The 19,605-nt window shown below is 40.9% G+C and overlaps 1 protein-coding gene across 3 annotated transcripts in view; it reads right to left on the reverse strand.

Moving 5' to 3' along the window:
• Nucleotides 1-1,249: 1,249 nt before the first annotated feature.
• ITPK1 (inositol-tetrakisphosphate 1-kinase) overlaps nt 1,250-19,605 on the reverse strand; it is a 140,498-nt gene continuing 122,142 nt past the window's right edge. For all 3 annotated transcript variants that reach the window (XM_005520177.3, XM_088057784.1, XM_088057785.1), the window contains 5 exons: nt 18,114-18,154; nt 14,388-14,553; nt 12,917-12,984; nt 11,256-11,418; nt 1,250-7,748 (listed from right to left, as the gene is read on the reverse strand). In XM_005520177.3, the coding sequence (XP_005520234.1) occupies nt 7,426-7,748; nt 11,256-11,418; nt 12,917-12,984; nt 14,388-14,553; nt 18,114-18,154 (761 nt within the window). In that variant the 3' untranslated portion in view covers nt 1,250-7,425. The remainder of the gene's footprint in view (nt 7,749-11,255; nt 11,419-12,916; nt 12,985-14,387; nt 14,554-18,113; nt 18,155-19,605) is intronic.

The following is a 19,605-nucleotide window of genomic DNA, read 5'->3' on the forward strand; positions in this document are numbered from 1 at the left end:
CTCAGAGAATGGCTGCCAGGCTTTGAACTTGACTTCTTTATTCTGCAAAAAATCTCAGTGCTGTTGGCCTGTGGAGTGCATTACATGGGGGGTGGGTGTGGTGCCCAGAGCTGTACCTTACGCATGGGATGAGCTTCCCCAGGGAGGGCCAGGAGCTGCTGAGTGGGCACTGCCCTCGCCCCCAGCCCTGGGCAGCCACTCAATGGCAAGAGGAGGTGATGAGGCCAAGGCACAGCCCAAAAGCTGCCCTGACACGGCACAATCTGGGACAAGGCACTGGGCAAGAGCCTGGCTGGGGAAAGTGCACTGGAGCAAGCTCAGAGTCTTTCAACTCTACCCTGAGGAGATCACACTCTCTTTAACCTCAGGAAAACATGGAGGAACCATAGTGAAACCAAAGGTGTTGTACAGAAACAGTACTAAAAGGTCAATTAGGGAGTTACTCCACCTGGAGAAACCACATTTTACATATTGATCTTCACTTAAATTTTAATTTGAATACTGTATTTTCAATCTGAATATTGTATATTGTAAATATATTGTATTTAGAGCTGGAACAGCTTCCCTAGGGAAGCGGTCAGCACCAAGCCTCACAGAGTTCAAGAAGCATTTGGACAATGCTCTCAGGCACATGGTGTGATTCTTGGGGTGTCCTGTGCAGGACCAGGGGTTGGACTTGGTCCTGATGGGTCCCCTCCAACTTGACATATTCCATGATTTAGTTTATCCCTTTTTTTTGTGATAGTCTCTGCCAGTAGCAGCACCCATACAACTCCTTGCAAAGTCAGGCCTGCTTGTCACAATAAATTCACAGAATTTATTCCCACCACACCTCTACCAAAACAAACAAAAAATCCCCACTAAAAAAAAAAAACTACCCCAAACCCAAGAAACCAAACAACCCCCACAGAAACGCAACCATGTCCAGAGTTAGACAAGTTTTTTCACAAAGGATGGCAGCAACAGACAGAAATAGCCCATAATGCAAATAGTCCTGATGCAAAATCAACAAGAGGAAAAATAATGTTACTTGATGGAGCTACTATAAATACTGTCTTTAATATTCAAGTAATCACAAATATTTGAGACCTTCTTCAGATGGAAAGATGGTGTTCAAGGCCTGAGTGTGGGGCTGCAAACAACTGCACTTGCAAAGGATGTGAACATTGAATTCCCATGAAAACAGGCCTCCCACAATGAGCTGCTCACCTTGCTGCCCTACCCACTCAGAAAGAGGAAGCAAACTAGAACTTGTTATAAGGCATTTATTTTCATTATGTGTTGGAAAGGGACAATCCTCTCTTCAAAACAATTACAGAGATAATGCCACAATACCTACTGCATATTGCTTTACTGTTGAAACCAAAACATTGTCCAAAACAGGTGCTTGGCAAACAAAATGAAAATTAATATATTACCATTGAAATGAATGCTGTTAGATGAAAGCACCATCTCCATTGTCTGATCTGATCAGTCATGCAATTGAAGACGCCAAATAGCAAGTATTTTGGGTTTTACAGTAAGCCATGATCTTTTAAGGGTTCATGTAATTCTATACAAATTTAAGTACAAAATGGGAATTATGTTTAAGAAATCATAGTGAACCAGGCTGAAGCGAATCACAAGACACACTTGTTAACACTGTACAGCTGGATTTGAACACAGATACCAATGAACTTGCGAAACTGAGCACACGCACACAATGGTCCCCGAGATTCAGCCATGCTTGGGTGGGAAGCAGTGCTGGAGACTGAAGGACAATATCCAGCACTATTCACACCCAGAGGGCCAATTCTCTCACAGCTGTTGGGATCCCAAGGAATTGCTGTTACTCCATTTTAAGAACAACAGTGTTTTTAGTATGTGGTTGTCACAAGGGTATACACAAGCTGTATCAAATATTGAATCAGAAATAAATAATAAAAGATACATCTAACACATCTTTTATTCTTTAATACCTTTTTACAGCATTGACTTTACAAGAGGATAAACAACTCATTTTTAGGGGCTGCTAACATCTTAAACAAAGTCACTATTTTATACTCAACATATTCTCAAACTTTTAATAACTTTATATATGTATATATGACTTTTCACACACAAAAAAAGAAGTTAAAATAATTTATATCTAAAACTACTGTGTAAAGAATGAAAGAGGAAATAAAATGTGGGTTTCTTTTAAAATGCTGAAAGAGGAAGACCTGATTTTCATGAACTCCATTTGCTGTTTTAGCTATTTCTGGAGTTTCAAGAGATTTCCTGGCCATCAACAAAAAACTTCCCAACACATCGGGAACCCTCTGCAAACTCATCACATGCTGGGTAAGGTCCCTGCTAATGAGTTAGTATGGGCCACAGGTATCTGCTATCATCAGCCCCAGTGGATTCAGGGTGAGAATGATGCAGAGGAAGAAAAGATCACCCCAGATAGCTATTAAAAGCCACAGAGTGAAATTCTGGACAGAGTGAAAAACTGGTATCATGATGTCCACTGGCCAGGATTTTACTCCCAAGCCCTACACTGCTTGCCCTCCTTCTGCATCACAGATAAAGGATGTTCTTCTCTCAGTGGATTTTTAATTTCCACAGGAATGCTGCCTCAAGAGCAGAGTGGACCAGACCCCAAGAGCCACCTGCACACACAGAGCAAAAACGATTCCCTTTGCTTGCTACAAATGCTTCTGTGCTTGTGTTGCTGAGGAATCACTCCAACATCTCTTAATCCTGGATCCTCCCAAACTTCAACCATCTCAAGTAACTTTTGTGGCCATGTAAGTGTGACAGAATCCATGGAGGATATGAAACCCATCCACTCAAAAGCTCAAGTGCTGATGACCTGGATCCACATAGGGTGAACAGTGAAAGGGAAGGTAGTAAAGATGTGGAAAATACTTTTCTGAAAGTTACATTCCTCTGAAATAGATATTAAAGCAATATTACAAATAAAATCAGCAATGTGTTCTGCAATGGTATGTCCATTTTTCTATGAAAGCGAGAGGAGATTATATTAAAGGAAATACTTTAATCTACACAAAGCATTTTCACATATTCCTAATTAGAAAACACACTCCATAGAGTAATTGTATATGGAATACAGAAATCAATACATCTCTTACTAAAAAGGAGAGGGGGAAAAAATTAGCAGGGTAATACAAGTGAACTCTCGCAAGTGTGTGCACAGGGAGACTGCTACAAACTCAGACTCTGTTCACTGAAAAAACAAAATCCAGAATTTTCTGCACAGCTGTGGAAAGCAAGGCTACAAGCTAGTGTGGGAAAGCCTGACTCACTCGTCACTGCTGCCACGCAAAGCCTTGAGAAGTCTGGATTTTTTTAATTGAATGAAAACAATAGGAGCATTTTTCCTGTTTTGCTCTTTTTTGCCAGGCAACTCAAACACCTCTGGCCCTATTTATTCTGTTGCCTTTGGACTCTGTTCTGCCTCTATTATCTAACCACTACTCCACCTGGTTGTTCCCTGGCTGGACAGTGCCCACAGTTAATCTAGAAAACTTGAGGCTTTATCTTGAGCAATCCTCATTACCTCCTGATGCCTCTGGGTTGGATTCTTGGCTTGTAATCATCTACAGTGAGAACAAATTAAACTGGTAGATTTCTGTCTGTGTAACCTGCTGCAGATCTCCTCTGCAGAAACATCGTCACATTGTCAATGGAGATCTTTAAACAGCTTTAACATTACAACAGTCTGAATAGCAATAATAAATCTATCCTACCTACCAACCAGCCCATTGATCAGCTCCTCAGCACAAAGGTTGCACAGCCAGACACTTCAAAGGCAAAGCATCACTGGCCCAGTGGTTCTGCATTACACAAACCACAGGTGCTAGCACTGATACTGATGGTTTGGTTGCATTTCTGCAGTTGGCTTTCACATAATCATCAGGATGTTCTGGCACAGGCTGTGAAGTCAGGCACAATGTGGCCAAGTCAGCTAGAGGGGGAAGAGGGTGACTTTACATCACAGGCAGCAGTAATACCACTCAAGTTCTCTTCAACAGGGAAAGACCTTCACCTGTTGAAGCTAAGTATGTAATTACAGTGGAAACCAGAGTCTCATCTCCACCATGCTGACACAAAACCTGGAGAAATTCCAGTCAAGCTAATGGTATTCTTGTGGATTTCAAACAGTGAAGCAGAACAGTAATAAATCCCTAAAAAGCTAACTGGTGACCATGTAATTTTAATACAATTGCTCCCATCAGCATAGTAACAGCTATGCCTCTGAAAACACAGAAGAACCTTTTTCTAACCCACAATAAAAAGAACTCAGACATTTTGGAAAATCTCCTCAGATTGTCTGCAATTTTAAGAGCAAGGGCATTCTGGTATGGTCTAATGTTACTATACTCCTCTACTTTTACAAAGAAAGACAAGACTACAGAATATTAACTAACTTACTGTGAAGCTATGTTAAATCAAAACTATCCTGAACTTACCAAATGAGGCAGCACTTCAGAAAAGCACGTAAGCACAAGCTTAATAACATACTCATGCTCAAATGTTTTGCAAGAATGTAATTGTATGTCTGGATACTTGGTTACAAATTGGTCTCCCAATTTGCCCCTGTGATTTAGCAACATTCTAGTACACAAGCCATTACCTTAATTTCTGCAAGGAAATATAGTAGTACAGCAAATGCATGGTAATTTATGTCAAAACTCTATTGTAATGCCACATCACAACAGGTACCTGCATAACTGCACCTGGTAAATTAAAGTGATACCGATACATTCGATAAATAAAAAATAAATTACAGACTATGGGAAAAATGTCACTGATCACACCAATGACCTAAACTTGTTTTCTAGTTTCTGCCAAGGTCTTGAGTAATATTTAAATATAGTATTTCTGCAAGCATTTAGAGAATTACAAAATAAACTTCTAACAATCATTTGTAAACAAGTTTAAAATGCACAATTATATTTCAGTAGTTTATTTTGGAGAAAAAAGCAGTGCAAAATAGGCCAACCAAAATTCAGAAGGCAGCCAGGAAAATAAAATTCTTATTTGATGTTCTAACTAGGAAACAGCATACAGACATTTCCATTGGATCCAACACTCAGATTCATGTAAACATACTTAGTTTGAAAGGTCTTGAGTTAGTAACCCAGTTCTAACGTCATTGCTTCATACCCACCACCCAGTAAAGAAACAAAACCCAAAAAACAAAAAAAAGCCCGAGCCATTGTAATAAAGGGAGCAATAGGCAAGTCTACAAACACTCCACCAGCTGGTTACAAGACAGTACCATACAAAAATATGCACTGGCAAGTTCCTTCCTGAGGGCATCTTTTGTTACACATGTAACATGAAAACACTTTTTATTTTAAACAAACAAAAACAAACCCCAAGCTATAGATGTCAATTTTATTTTAGTCATGGCTTTATGAAAGGTTTGGTCTATCAGGAATACTTTTATAAACCCTTACCTATGTACATCTGACTCACTCACACCACAGCCATCCAACCTGTGAGCTGCAGACAACACAGGATCCAGCAGCCCCAAAGCACACAAGGGTTGTGAAGCGTGCCCAGCTCAGAACTGATCTGCAACACTTGAGGAAGTTGGCTGTGCTTTATGTACACTTTGGAATCTCACTGATACCATACTCATAAGGTTCTTCCAGTCCCTATGGAAATATTTTGAAGTTAGTAATCCCTCTAGAGGTGGAATCATCTTCCATGGTGTAAATCATCCTGAAAAATTCAATCCTGGCTACAGGAAATTCCCAAGAATGGCATTTTGGAAGAAGACCAATCTCTCCTACAGAAAAAGCATTGTTTATGTAAAAGAACTGCTATATAACACTCTTCAAAACTTTTTCCCCTCTAGGACTGGTACCATCAGGTAGGGCAGTGACATCTCTGACACAGTTTAATCCTCTCTGCACGATCAACCCAGGCTTTAAGTTCTAGACCCTTTCCTTCTGAGTAGCCATCTAACACATGATACTAACCAAACTGGTATTAAATGCTGCAGTGACAGATGCTTTATGAACATGTGCTATAGAAGAGACAGAAATTCCCGTATTTGCAAGCTAGGAGCTTAACTAAGGAAATTTTATCACCACCCTTCTTAAATGTATTTTAGGGCTAATAAGGGAAAGAAAAGGCCACTTCTACCAAAATAGTGTTTCTGTTCTTAGCACTTGGATAATTCCAATATAGTGTTCAGAACTGGCAAAAGTTGCAGGAATTCTCAACAGCAGAAGATGCTGCCATACTAGAATATATCTCAAGAGATACAAATTGGCTGTGCTACAGTTTACAAATAGTATAAAGCACTGTTGTAAATTTCCATATGGCCTCTCCTGACAGCTTCCAACAAAGTAAGATAAGGGGTCTCAAAGCTAGAGCTGTCCTGCACTTCTACCTTATATGAAGACACACAATTTTGTTTATGTTTCACAGAAAAAAATGCACAACAACATGGATCTGTGGAAGGCAGCAACTGTGTTACCCTCAGGATACGCAGATCAGGTGTGCTGCTCCAGGGAAAATGCACAGCTCTGCCAGTGTTTTCCCAGAGCTGTCCCAGGGTCCTCACAAGTGCGATGGAGGGAGAATTAAACTCCCTACTGAGAAGAGCTGTTTCTATTAACTTTTCTAAGATTTCAGCACTAGCAGACAATTGAAAGCATGTTATTTAATTTACTAAATGACTCAAATACTGGCACCCTCTCTGGGAGAAATGTGTTGCTGTTGGCAAGAATGGTTAGAAGCTGATTAGAGCGAAGCAATGAGGCCTGGGGGGAGAACTGCAAAGCTGGAACAGGGGTGGTCACCTCGGTTCTGTGCCCTGAATAAGCAGACTGCTCTGTCCTACTCAAAGTGCAGCGGCTTCACAGCGAGCTACCTGCCAACTGATCATGACTGGTCAACGTTTCAAGAGATTTGGTTTAGTGATACTGAAGTTGTCTTAGCTTTCTTATGCAATGGCCTACCTGGAAAAAAGAGGAACGGGGAGTTTTTTAGGCAAAAACCTCTAGCACTGTTACATTCAGACACTGCATTTCAACATTATTATCTTCTTAATACCACGAGGTCCGATTTTAAAATGCTGGTCACCAGTGATTACAAAGAACAATAGAAATGAAAGAGCAACCCTCCCACAGTGAAAGGACTAGTGTTAAAACGCATGTGTGTGTAAACTCACTACAGATTTGCAACTGGAATCTGATGAAATGGATTTGGATCACTTTCTTGCTCTTCCCCTTTCAGTCCGTTTCATCAGCAAATTAGGTTAAATCAAATGGAAAGTTTTTTTTATTTTGATTTTTTTGTGTTGTGTTTTATGTTGGGTTTTTTTTTATGTTTTTGTCAATTGTATTGTTAAAGCCTGATCTGGTTCTGGGACCACAATTTGTATCCCTGGGGCTTTTTCTCAGTCCATAGCATTGGAAGTTATTGAGAAGAAGCTTTTGTTGCCAATGTAGCGACGCAGTGCTGCTGGAAGCTGGGGGACACTGCTGAGTTGCAGCCTAGTCTCTGGTGTTGCAGTTTTACTGAGCTGTTGGTCTCGTTCTCCACAATCCAGGAGGAGTCTTTTCCCATGACGCTGAGACAGCCTGTGCTAGCACAGCATATCCGCTCGTCCATGATCCCACCGCTCTGCTCTGCCAGGAGCTTGCTGCAGTTTAGCTGGGTCACCTCAGGTACCTGACCCTGCAGGACAGCAGCTATGTGGTTCAGCAGATCTGTGAAAAATTCAGAAACACCCTCGTAACCTGAAAAGAGAAAAAATGAAGGAGAAAAAGGCAATTAAGTAATTTCCTTAGGTTCTTTGAAAGTCTTCTTTTCACAGTTTGGCTCTTGGAGTGTCCTTGGCCTCCAATGATCATAAAAAAGCTGATATAAAACGGATAAAAAAAAGGTTTTCTCCATGACATCATTTTAAGTGACAGCAGAAGCAGATTAGCATAAAGAGGAATAGACTCTTGCAATAAAGAATATTTTTCCAATGAGAAAAACAATTGCCTTTCAGATTTGCTGCTTCTTTTTCCTCCCAAGTATATATACGTATAATATATATAATTACATATAGTATATGTAGTTTTAGGTATATTCTATCATTTGTTGCCAAGCCCAGGCTTTTCCCTAAGTTACAAACTCTCTGGTGTAATGTTGATCTTTTCCATACCATTTCCAGGTTTACTATGGCAAGTAGCTCTAATGCAGAGCTTCCTTGAGGGCCTGGACCCTCTCCAGAATTTGCCCAGCAATACCCTCAGTTAGGGAAACCTCAGAGGACAGCAGGGCTGGCTTTACACCCTACAAAAAAGGCCACTTCCCACTGAGCAAGAAGCAATGCAATGCTTGTCTAACCTAAGCTAACTCGACACTTAAAATGTGTTTGCTGCTATGTCTGAAAAAACACCCGAGGGACAGGAAATGTATATCAATGATATAGTATTTGATAGAAACATCAATCATTTATTTTGGTACTGAAACCACCTTTCTGCATGCTAAGTGATTCCAGACAATTTACAATGCAGTTTAGTAACAACTTTCCTGGTTAAAACAGTTGCTCAAATACCAGTAGACATGACATTTTTGGTGACACAAAGAGTGACAGGTGTACAGAGCTTCTGGGTCTATTTTAAACACTGTGCTACAGGCACAGTTTTATCATTGCATTTCATTTTAAAATTGAACCAGACATGCAACGTATGGGTACAATGTCCTGAAATAGATCTTAACTGCTACTGCATTACCTAAAATTGTTATCAGTTTGCTTTAGTATTAGAGGTGACATATGACATTCAGTGTTATTTAATTGCTAAAAAATGTCTATAGAAGTATTCCAGAAGTGACCTGATATTAACACAGGAGGCTGAAGCAATAAGTAAGTTTAAAAGACCCATGTGAATAGCACACATTCACAAAGCAGCACATTAACAGAACCAGAGACCACAAAGTAAACGCATACTTTAAAACAGTTTTAGTGAGGTAATAACTGGGCAGAAAAGCTCCTCAGATCCATAATTAATTTAATTTTTATTTCCATTCTCCTGTAAAGACCAACTTCCTTAGGCAATAAAAAAAGCAACTTCCTGGAAAACATGAAGTAAGACTATAATTACAACTATAATAAATGTGGGGATTTTATGGTGTATTTATAAGCTATATGTCAACCAATTAACTCTTACTTGGGCTGCTACATTATTTTGGATTTTATTGCACTTGGTCCCAATTCTCCTGGATACTTAATAGGTCACACAAAACATCAGCAATGTGAGACAGCAGCTCACACTTTTCCTTTCTCAGAGGCCCTTGAAGGGATTCACCAAACAAAGCTCTCATTTCAAAACACCAAGTTTCCCAGTGCCCCACACAATAATCCACAGGTCAGCAGGGGGAAACTAGGACTCCTAGGGGTGGCCATGGAAGTCCGAACAGGATCTCCACCCCTTGGACAGAAGTGCTTGTTACGCTTTCTTGCTTATGTAAAAGCCATGGGATTAGCCTTCAAATCTACTCAGAGTGCTTCAAACACCCCAGGAATAAGCCATCTCCATAGTAACAGCTTTAATATTCAGTGAGGAGATCCATAGTACCCCAGAGTGTTCTGTGTCTGCTCACTGAAAACAAACTAGCCTTGTAGGAGGGCACCTGGCAAACTCACAAAGAAGTTGCTTTAAATATTTAATAGGAATAAGATGGCCAGTTACTCTGTCCTGAAATCAGCAGATATTAGTGAAAGGAAGCTGTATGTAATAGGCAGGCTCTGTCTGTGCAATCCCTCTGCACACTGGGTGGAAATGCCCAGGTAATTTTGCCCAGTCACTTAGAAGAAACTTCACAAACTTGTAAAAAGGAAATGCAAGGAAGGGAGGAAGAGAATTAGCTGTCTCAACCCGTGGTTCACAGGACACCTGGGAAGGCTGCAAACTGTGGGTATTGCCTCACTTGATTCACCTAGGGATCCTGTAGGCTTCTCAAACTAGTCAGTTGTGGGACACTGTGCTGCAATGATCAAGAAGTGCAGATTAAATGACACCTTCAGAAACTACTGGCAGTGAATTTGGGATTCATGTCACACAGGGAATCAGTGGGAGGATATAAATTTTGCATGCTTAAAACATAACTTACATGAATTGTGCTGCAGCAGGTGCTCTCCTAGTGCTGCCCACTTGAAACAATTTTAGAAATGCCTGTCTACAAGATGCCTGAATTTTGCTATACTGAGAACAGTCTCCAGAGTCCTCTGGCTGAGCATGGATGATGTCCACCCAGAAATGCATCTGAAAACAAGTGCCCACCTCTGTGAGCTTTGGTGGCGACAAGAAATGGCTATAAGCATTTTTAAGCTAGCATTACAGATTCTACCTGCCTAATTTTTCAGAGACTCTCCCTGATCTGACACACTTGGCTTTTCTGCATCTTCCTCTGGTCAGAGAGAAATGGACAGCCCATATCCTGCATTTACAGTGATGTTTTTACACACACAAAATGCATGTTCAGATTTGATGCTCCCATCTACCATACAGATTCACCAGAGCCAGCAGTTCACCTGCACAGTGATAGCCTGCAGCTGCTAGGGCTGGGTGAGCTCAGCCACAACCACAGGACTGCAGGCTGTGTGGAACCTTTGCTCTCACTTACCTGAGGTCAGACAAAACTCCCGCATGCTATGTGACTGGGCCTACAGACACACCTACAAGAACCTGCAAGGACACTACCTCTCTACAGCAACTTCAGTGCAATTACAATTTTATCGTCTTCAGATTCCTGGTATTGCTTTTGTGCACAAATGTCTTTTTGTGGGGAATCAATTTGCACAGGAAGAAATTTTCAAGGGAACGGTTTGTTGCTTCCACCTCCTCAATTTTTTATAATGGCCCAGAGTCTCAAAAAAAAAAAAAAAGAGTAATCTTTAAAGGCTCTCCTAAAAAAGAATTTAGTATTCTTTTTATTTCAGAATGAGGGCTAGGCTCAGAAAGGCTAAGTCCCAGCACAGAGTCCCACACTTCAGTTCTTGTTTCCCTTTGCACAGAAGGGCACAACAGCTATGTTACAACTGGCCACTAAAATCTGACTGTATCTCCTAAGAGCTGATACTTCAGTTGCAAATTCCATTTCTAGATTGAAGTTCTTCCCTTCCCAGACTGAGTTGTATTTGATCTCAGAACCATCTGGTTTCTGCTGTCCCACCCCTAGCCTGAGAAGCAATGATATGAGACAACAGCAGTAAAACTTGCTCCACAAAGCAGGAGTGGAAAGGCCTTTCTTACCTGGGAATGCATTTATATCAATTACTGCATGCTGCCCAGTTTGATTGTTAATGATGATATCAATTCCAAAGAGGGAAACTCCCAGAGCTTGCCGCAGCGCTTTAGAGATTTCCCGGATGACGTCGTCATTTGGCCGCTCAAATACTCCTTCAATTTTATCCAGCTATAATGAAAAAAGACACATTACTAAGGGACTCTGGAACAGCCTTTTCAGTGGAAAGATTGATTTTCATAAGTTTCCAGGTGCACATCCACCAAATCTAATTGCAAAGAACCAGTGGCATGAAACCGAGAAAGACACCAAAGAGAAACTGCTTTCATAATTCAAAAACCTTCCTAAATTGGAAATTCATCTGCTCTAAAGCATCTAGTTCTTCCTCTTCATACTGGTGCAGCTATAGAAGCAAAGCAGTGTAGGAATGAATGGAGAATCAGACTCATTATTTTAAGCACTAGATCTACACCTTAAAAACATATACAGGTGGCATATTTAACCCTGTCCTGCAAAAGTTCTGGCTATTATTATTATTTCAGTGTAGATCAAGGTCTATATTAAAGGGCTGACAGGACAGATTCTTACTGTTAGTTTAATCTGAGTTATATAATATAACTAATCTGATATCTTAAGGGCAGAGCATACCTTTTATGTGGGTTTTCATGCACAAATTATTTTATTAAGTATTTATTAAAATGAGTGACTCAAGTTAGTTATGACTGGAGGATGCACTTTTCTTTGCTTTTTAAAAAACATGTTACACAGTGGAAGTATGCTGTTATGCCCACAGAAGCATGACTGGAACAAGTATTTGTATGAGTGAGATAGCAGGTAAACCACAGGAACACACTCTCTGAGTCTGAAAGTAAATTTTCAGTAATGGCTTCTCCCTCAAACCACAAAGGACTATGAGCACAAAAGGACTTATGACTAGCACAATTACAATTTTAATATTAAGCATGCACACAGTGTTGCACACAAAATTAAAAATCAAATATGAAACTAGTCCCCAGCAGAGCTTGTGAAACAGAAAAGAATCCCAAGACTCAAGAGATTGAAAGGACCCAGTGCTGTAAAGTGACTTTCTCAGTAGCTGAGTGCCCAAGAATTTTTTAGGATTCATATGTCCAAATCTTATTAGAAGGACTGGTAATGCTAATATGAAACTATGCAGTGTGTTGGCACTGCTGGTCTCCAAGGACACACAGAAATGGTCCCATGGTCACAGCTCAGGCATGCTCACATGGCAGAGAACTACTGGCCCTCTGTGGCCTTGTGCCAACACAATTTCTATGCTTTTAATTTTCACTCTTTGTCTTTCCTCACAGAACTGAGTCCTAGAAGGATAATTTATGCTTATTAATCTCTCTGGACAGGAAAAAGCCAGGTGTTTGCATTCAGAACCTCCTTCTTCCCTTTGCCTAGATTAGCCCTGGGTAGTTTGGGAAGCAGCAAATCCCTGCTACAAGTTCTTCCTCACCGGAGCTCGGTAAGGAAAACCAGAGGGGGACACAGTCATGCTGGTTCGTGGTACCAAACAGACCTCAGCCTGCAACACAGAAGCAGACAGCTTGTGAAAGAGAGTCACTAGCTACTAACACTTCCATAAGAAAGAATTAGATAGGTTTTCAGCTGCACCAGAGGGAAAAAGATCAAGTATACTTACCGCTGTTAAGACAGATGAGGACTCTGGTTTGGAAACATTGTGGCTGTTGAAAAATATTGATTCTCTGTCTGCAATTAAAAACAGGTTGTAAATAACTTTATACCAGATTTTAATTTCCAAAGGAATAGTGCAAGGAACAGTAGGTGGCAGTGCAGCCCCATGAATCTCATCCTGGTCTCAACCATCCACCCCAGCCACAGGGCTCTCCAGCCTGCTGGCAACTAGGATTTCAGTGTCAAACAGCCACCAGATCTGGTTAACCATCAGGTCTGCCAGGTTCCTGGCACAGCCTCCTCAAAGTCTCCTGATGTGGGTAAGAGAGAGAGAGAAACTTACCCTAATCTGCCAACAAAACTTATTTTTATGTGGACTTCCAGACAACGTTCAAGTCTTACACTAACAGATGAGGCATTAGCTAAAACATTTTAAGAAAGATGCCTTAAAATGTTCCCTTCCAGCAAAAGTATAGACCAACTGTCCTAACAGTTTATGTGAACGCTTATTCTGTCCTACTTAATAGATAAGGACATAGAGCAGACCTAAATGTAAATACAGGCACACACAGCTACAGACAAGAACTACTAGCATCCTACCACACCAACAAAATACATATTTGTGTGTGAAATGCAGTGGTCAGCATACATGGACATACTAGGATTAGCAGAAAACTCTAAGAAAAGTGACAAAAAACTGGCATTTGTTCATTCATCTCCTTTAGTTTGATCCCATCCTTACCTCCTATATTTGTCTGGTTACTATGCGATCACGCTCGCTCCCATCTAAGTGCTGCTAAATTTTTTATGCTTTTGGTGGGTCATAGAATGCAGTTCTCTGGAAAGGAGCTGTTTTCCATGAAGGAAATCTAAGTAATCATTAATGAAAACCCTTCAGTTGTTGCTCTCTAGTGACATATAGAAGAATCACTCTCTTCACTGACAAATCCATTCCTCCTTCTCCCTAACACAGCTGATATCTACAAACCAAAGGATACTTCCCACCAAGATTTTCATGAAGAGGGAGGCTCACTTAGGGGAGAGCACAAGTGAACTTTAATTTAAAACACATACATATTCAAGGTAAAAATAGGGAGAGGAAGTGCTGAAATGATGGAATCCAGGAAATTCTCTCCAAAGCACATTTATAAACAAACTCAGGAACAAATGACACATGAACTTACTGTGAAAGGAGATAACTTCTCTCCCTCTCCCCCTTTCCACATGACATAAAACAGTGTCTAACAGGTAAGACTCAGGTTACCATTGCATAAATATTTACTATATGAATGCCATTCATACGTATTCCAGAGCAGGTGAGTTATCTCCCTTCCTATTGAAATACTACAGAAGAGGAAACATGGCCTGTCCAAGCCAGCTGTCTTCACTTCAGCAGCTTTTTCACAGATAATTTATTCAGAGATGTTTTCTGCTGAGGCTGCAAGAACGACATTTTCTTTTCAATCAGTAGAATGTACCTGAGACGCCTGCAGAGAAGTTCTTCAGAGATGGTCTTTTCACCACGGTGTAGGACTCCCCGACCACGAAAACTTTATAGAGCACAGCATTATGATTGATGAAGCTCTGAATGACGCAAGGGGGGCGAACAGCTTTGAGGCCTTCCTGGTTGAAGATGATCGCCATCTGGAAACACACACACACATGGCTGTGCACAAGGCTGGCAATAATTTCATGCTTACCCACAACTGAGAAACAGCAATGGAGAAACATCTACTGGTGGATATATATTGACCACACATGAATTTCTCCTCTGCATCTTGTTCTATTTCATGGTGTTTCATTTAACTGGCACACAGCTCTGCAAACACTACTGGAAGTGAAGCTTTCATTTTCATCAACATTTCTTTCACAGCTTTTTGCAATTTCATTTGCTGTCTTTAGTTGGGAAGGTACTGCAACTGCAGGTACAACAAAAGGGTAAAACAGCTGACCAACACAGATAACAAAGTCTGTGCTGAATCCAAGCCTGTATCATGAGAACAATAGAAGGAACAGCTCTGTGCACTAACTACATGAATTCTTCCCCACAGCTCTATTCCCTCGACTGGGTTCAGCCCAGTTGCAACAGACTAACCACCAGGGCTTCACCCACACCATCACAGGTCGTTTCTCAGACTCTCATTTCTCAGACTCTTGTAGTTAATTACTGCTAACAAATGCTGGCCTAACAATTTTCCTGCTTGGTTTCACTTCATTACTCCAAACAGACAATTCTCTTGAAGGCACTGGAATAAATATGCCAAAAGAGAAGGCATTTATTTGGCCTTATGAATGATCAAATAACTATCTGCACACATGCACAATAACTCAATAGATTAACATTTTCTGAGTTCAAGAGAATGCATGCATTCATCAATACCTACTTGCTGATATTCTTGCTATCTCTATTACACAGAGTGAATTTGTGAGGGGTAACAACCTGTGCAAGAAATTTCTCTAACAGACAACATCATCCATCAAGATGATTCACAGAAACATCATCATACTTCATTTGTCTTTTACTGGTGGCAAGAAACACTGTTTTCTTCCTCCTCTTGTGTGGATCGTTTGCACTATAGTGTCTACAACATAACACTGGCAAGAACTGTGCTGTTCCTATAGTGTTCTCTTCCACTATTAGTTAATTGATTCCCACAAATAAACATAAGATCAACAGATACAGCCTCTTTCAAAAGTGTGGAAAGCCAGAGTTTATCTTCTCAGCACAGCAGTGACCGTGACTATTGGAAGCTACATGCAGCCTCTCTTGTGCAAAGCTCTGTGCTGGCAGCCCCATGGACTAGCACACAACCCATATAACTCCTGTGGTGTTGCGTTATGCTGGTTCACTGTGATGTCTCATAGTTTTTAACATGCATGAATAGAGCTCCAAGAATTTGCTTGCAGGGTGCACTTGCTCTTTGTCAACTAGCACAGACCTGCTGTGTCTGGCAGTAACGTGGGTACAATACTTGATATCATAATTTCTAAATAGCATTTCTCATTATAAATGCAGAGCTCTTTTGAAGGCCAAGCAAAACATTTACACCAAGAATTTTTACTGACAATGTCCATAAGGAATTCAGTCTCACAAAACAGTGATACTCTGCCTTTTCCTTCTTGTCTGCTCCAATGCTCAGAAAAAGGAATTCTGGATGCATTTCTTCAGGATATGGGTATCTCATGGAAGCTTTACCAAAGGTTTGTTATGTCCTGAACTGCTGGCAGCTAGGAAGCACAGCTTCCAGCCATCATCTCTGTTCAAGTTTTACAAATGGTGCTGGTAAAAACGGGGGCAAGTGCTGAGCTGTTGAGGCCACTGCTAGTGTAGAAGCCACGTAGAACTAGGGACATCACAGAAAGGGTGACACCATCTCAGCTTAACAATAGCATGTACTCCCATGAGAAAAGTGGAGTCTGCCAGCCTCATCTGGTGAACTCACACACCAAACCTGAACTCACACACCAAACTTAAACTCAAGCTTGCACCTTCAGCTTTCCCTCTTAGCCAGTACTTGAACTTTCTTAACAGCCATCCTATGAAGAAAAGCAGGTTTCTAGTCAGTGCTCTAATTTCAGTGTCAGCTCTGCATTGGAAATACATCCACCAAAAAATGAAGTGATTTACCAAAAGCCAGACAAAGAGTCATTAATAAAACAGACAATTTCGTGCTTCTAGACCTATGCACCATCTTTTAGACAGACTCTACTGTAAGCAGGTATTTATCCTATGCTTCTTTTGCAATTATTGACCATAAGCAATTCCAAAACAGTTCCACTCTGATCATAAATACGGTTTTAGATCACTCTTGAGAACTCAGCAACCCAAAACTCACTACTACTATTACTACTACCACTACTACTACTACTACTATGTGAAGTACTATGCAAGACTTCAGGCCTTTTTCCAGGGGTCCTACTAAGCTCTACTCCTAAGTTCCTGTGATAAAGTGCAAACTATGGCTGTATTTTAGTCTAATTTTTGCTCTGGCAGGAGGCTTGCTGTCTGTACTGTATGAAAGGAGATCAAAGAAAGATTCACCAGGGAAATAAAGTCCAAGCCTAAGTGGACAAGTACTGAGAAGTTCATGCATTTCAGTTTGCAGTTGCAGAGGAACTCTTGAAAGAAAAATAAACAGGAAAATTGAAGCCTTAAATTAATTAAAAATCCAGTCCCCAAGTGTTCTCAGGAATGACAGCAAAAATTTATTGCAGCTGCTCCAGCAAACTAACAGGACTGTCTGTTGGTTTGTGAAATAAGCAAAGTAAGGGCTGCCTAAAAAATTTCACTGCATTCAAAGGAAGCGCTGGTCAGTCAAGATTTCAGCCATAGCCATTCTGCTCATCTAGATTTACAGTTTACTTCAGGCTCCTCAGCTCTCAGAGACATTGCAGCAATGTCTCGTAGTGCACGTTTCAAGAGCAGCTGGGAAACCTGGACTGATGGCCATGTTGTTAACAAAGGAAGCCAGGAGTTAGGAGAGCCAGCAGCAAGGGCTGGATTCTCAAAACTGATCTGCAGTAAGCAGGAAGGCAGGAAGCACAAATGGAAAAGAATTAAAACAAGACTCAACTCACTTAAATTTAGAGGAAGCTAGTCTCATAGGTAATGCACTCCTTCCAGGAATATACAACCATTTTAGCTGAAATTGCCTTACAGGAAGGCAGATAAATTCTACCAGTCCTGTTCTCCCCACAGATCCCACTGTGTTATTACAACTGAACATTGCCTGGAAACCATCTCTATTTGTTACTCCCTCCCCCCCTCAAGAAAAGGAGCCAGCTCCATCTGAAGCACAAACCCACTTCTCATCTGTACCACATATATATTGGAAAAGTAACTTTCTGAGACGAAGACTTTATTTAGTGACCTCTTACCAAAGGAGAGACTGAAGGAGATTTCTTGCAGACAAAGCTGACTGGAGACTACAAACTGCTAGAAGCAACAATCTGATAGAAGCTAGAAACTGCTAAAAATAATTTGCATGACAGGAGGTTCAAGTAATATTTAACTTCATTTCAGACTTTTGAAAAAATAATGGTGCAATTAAACATGAGGGAGAGGTGGGAAAGAAAAGTTGTTTGGGCACAGCCCTCATTCTACCCACTACAAGATTGGAAATCACCAGCCAAACCACCACAGGGGGAGTGGGGGACAGGACATGACTGGAAGGGGAATAATACTGCAAAAATTTTAAACTTACCTCATGAGAGTTGGTTCCATGGGCCACTCTAGTTTTACAAACTGGGTAAATAAAAAAGAAAAAACAATTTACCACTGAAACAGAGCACACAAACCCTTCATAATCCAGTTCCCACACACTCATGCAAACACTGGAGTCCACCAGACCAAGGCATTGACTGTCAACAGACACCACTGACAGTCTTTGCTTGAACAGTGTCCTCAACCATGGCAAAGCTTGGCTTGCTCCAAGCTCTACTCTCTCAATTCCTCCCTGTAGCTAAGGTGCAAGCATAGATCTTTATTAGAACTGGACAGGGTTGCAAAGGATCAGCTAAGAAGTTAGTACTAGTACTAGGACTGCCATCCTGTCTATTCAGAGAGCATTTTCACAACTGTGTAATTTTTTTTTCTGAGGCTAAAGTTACTTTACAGGTACCACAAAACACCACTGTCCTTAAAACAAGGGAACTGGGACACAGTCGAAACCAACTTATTTTCTTACCTCTCTGTTTTAAGGGAAGAGCAGGTAATGTAATGGGCTGAACCCAACTAAGATAGAACTTATTTTTCACAGGCAACCATAGAGGGAACTGAAAAAGGCAGAAAGCCTAGCAGCTTTTCTTTCTCCTTCACATTTATCTGCTCTGTATATCAGAGATTCTCACCTCCATCCTGATTAAGAGGTGGAGTTAAACCAGTAAGAGGAAAGAAACAACATGCTCCTTCTTCTATGAGGCCAGAGAAGAGCTGAAGACCCTAGGACCCACACAATGACTAGAGCTGATGTTACTTATGTGTTAAGCAGAGGAGATGAAAACTTGCAAGTAGCAAGAGGGTGGATAGGACAAGACTTCTTTGCAGATTGTTGGAAGAATCAAATTGCCAGGCAAGAGGACAGGGAGCTATGAAAGGGAGATAAGCTGCACTGGAGTCCAAAATAACTTAGTAACTTGAAATTTTAGAAAGTGGTTTATGATGTCTCACAGACATGCTCTGGAGAGCTGGACCGTTTTTAAGAAAAAATAAAAACAGAGACAAGAAAATGAAGAAACACTCCCCAAATACCAAGATATATTAATTTTCAGTGCTTAACTCAGTGGGTTTGACTCAGACCTCCTGAATATATGCTGCTGACTACTGAGGACAAGTCAGTCTGTACTGAGGGCACTATGTGAAGAGGAGGGTAAAGCCATTCAGTGGGATTTAAAGTACTGCTTCACAAACTACCTTCAGGAGACATGCCTCGTTTGGGAGAGCGATGGCAGGAGGGCAAAACATGCTTTTTCCACGCGACTTTACCTCTGAACCTTACAAATGAGACAAGCACCAAGGGAACAAACACCAACTAACAATCCTGCTCACTTTATACTGCAAGGAATCAAATAAAGGAACGAATTAAAGCACAAGCTCCACAATGAAACTTGCTACAAAGCACGAATAGTTCATAGCAGCTGTTTGAGCTGTGGGCCCTTGAAGTCTGTTATCTGTGTTAACCCTCTTTCTTTCACCCT

The sequence above is a fragment of the Pseudopodoces humilis genome, chromosome 7 (assembly GCF_049639895.1).
Source record: "Pseudopodoces humilis isolate 2021_Gansu_Grassland_sample_001 chromosome 7, ASM4963989v1, whole genome shotgun sequence".
NCBI classification, from domain to species: domain Eukaryota; kingdom Metazoa; phylum Chordata; class Aves; order Passeriformes; family Paridae; genus Pseudopodoces; species Pseudopodoces humilis.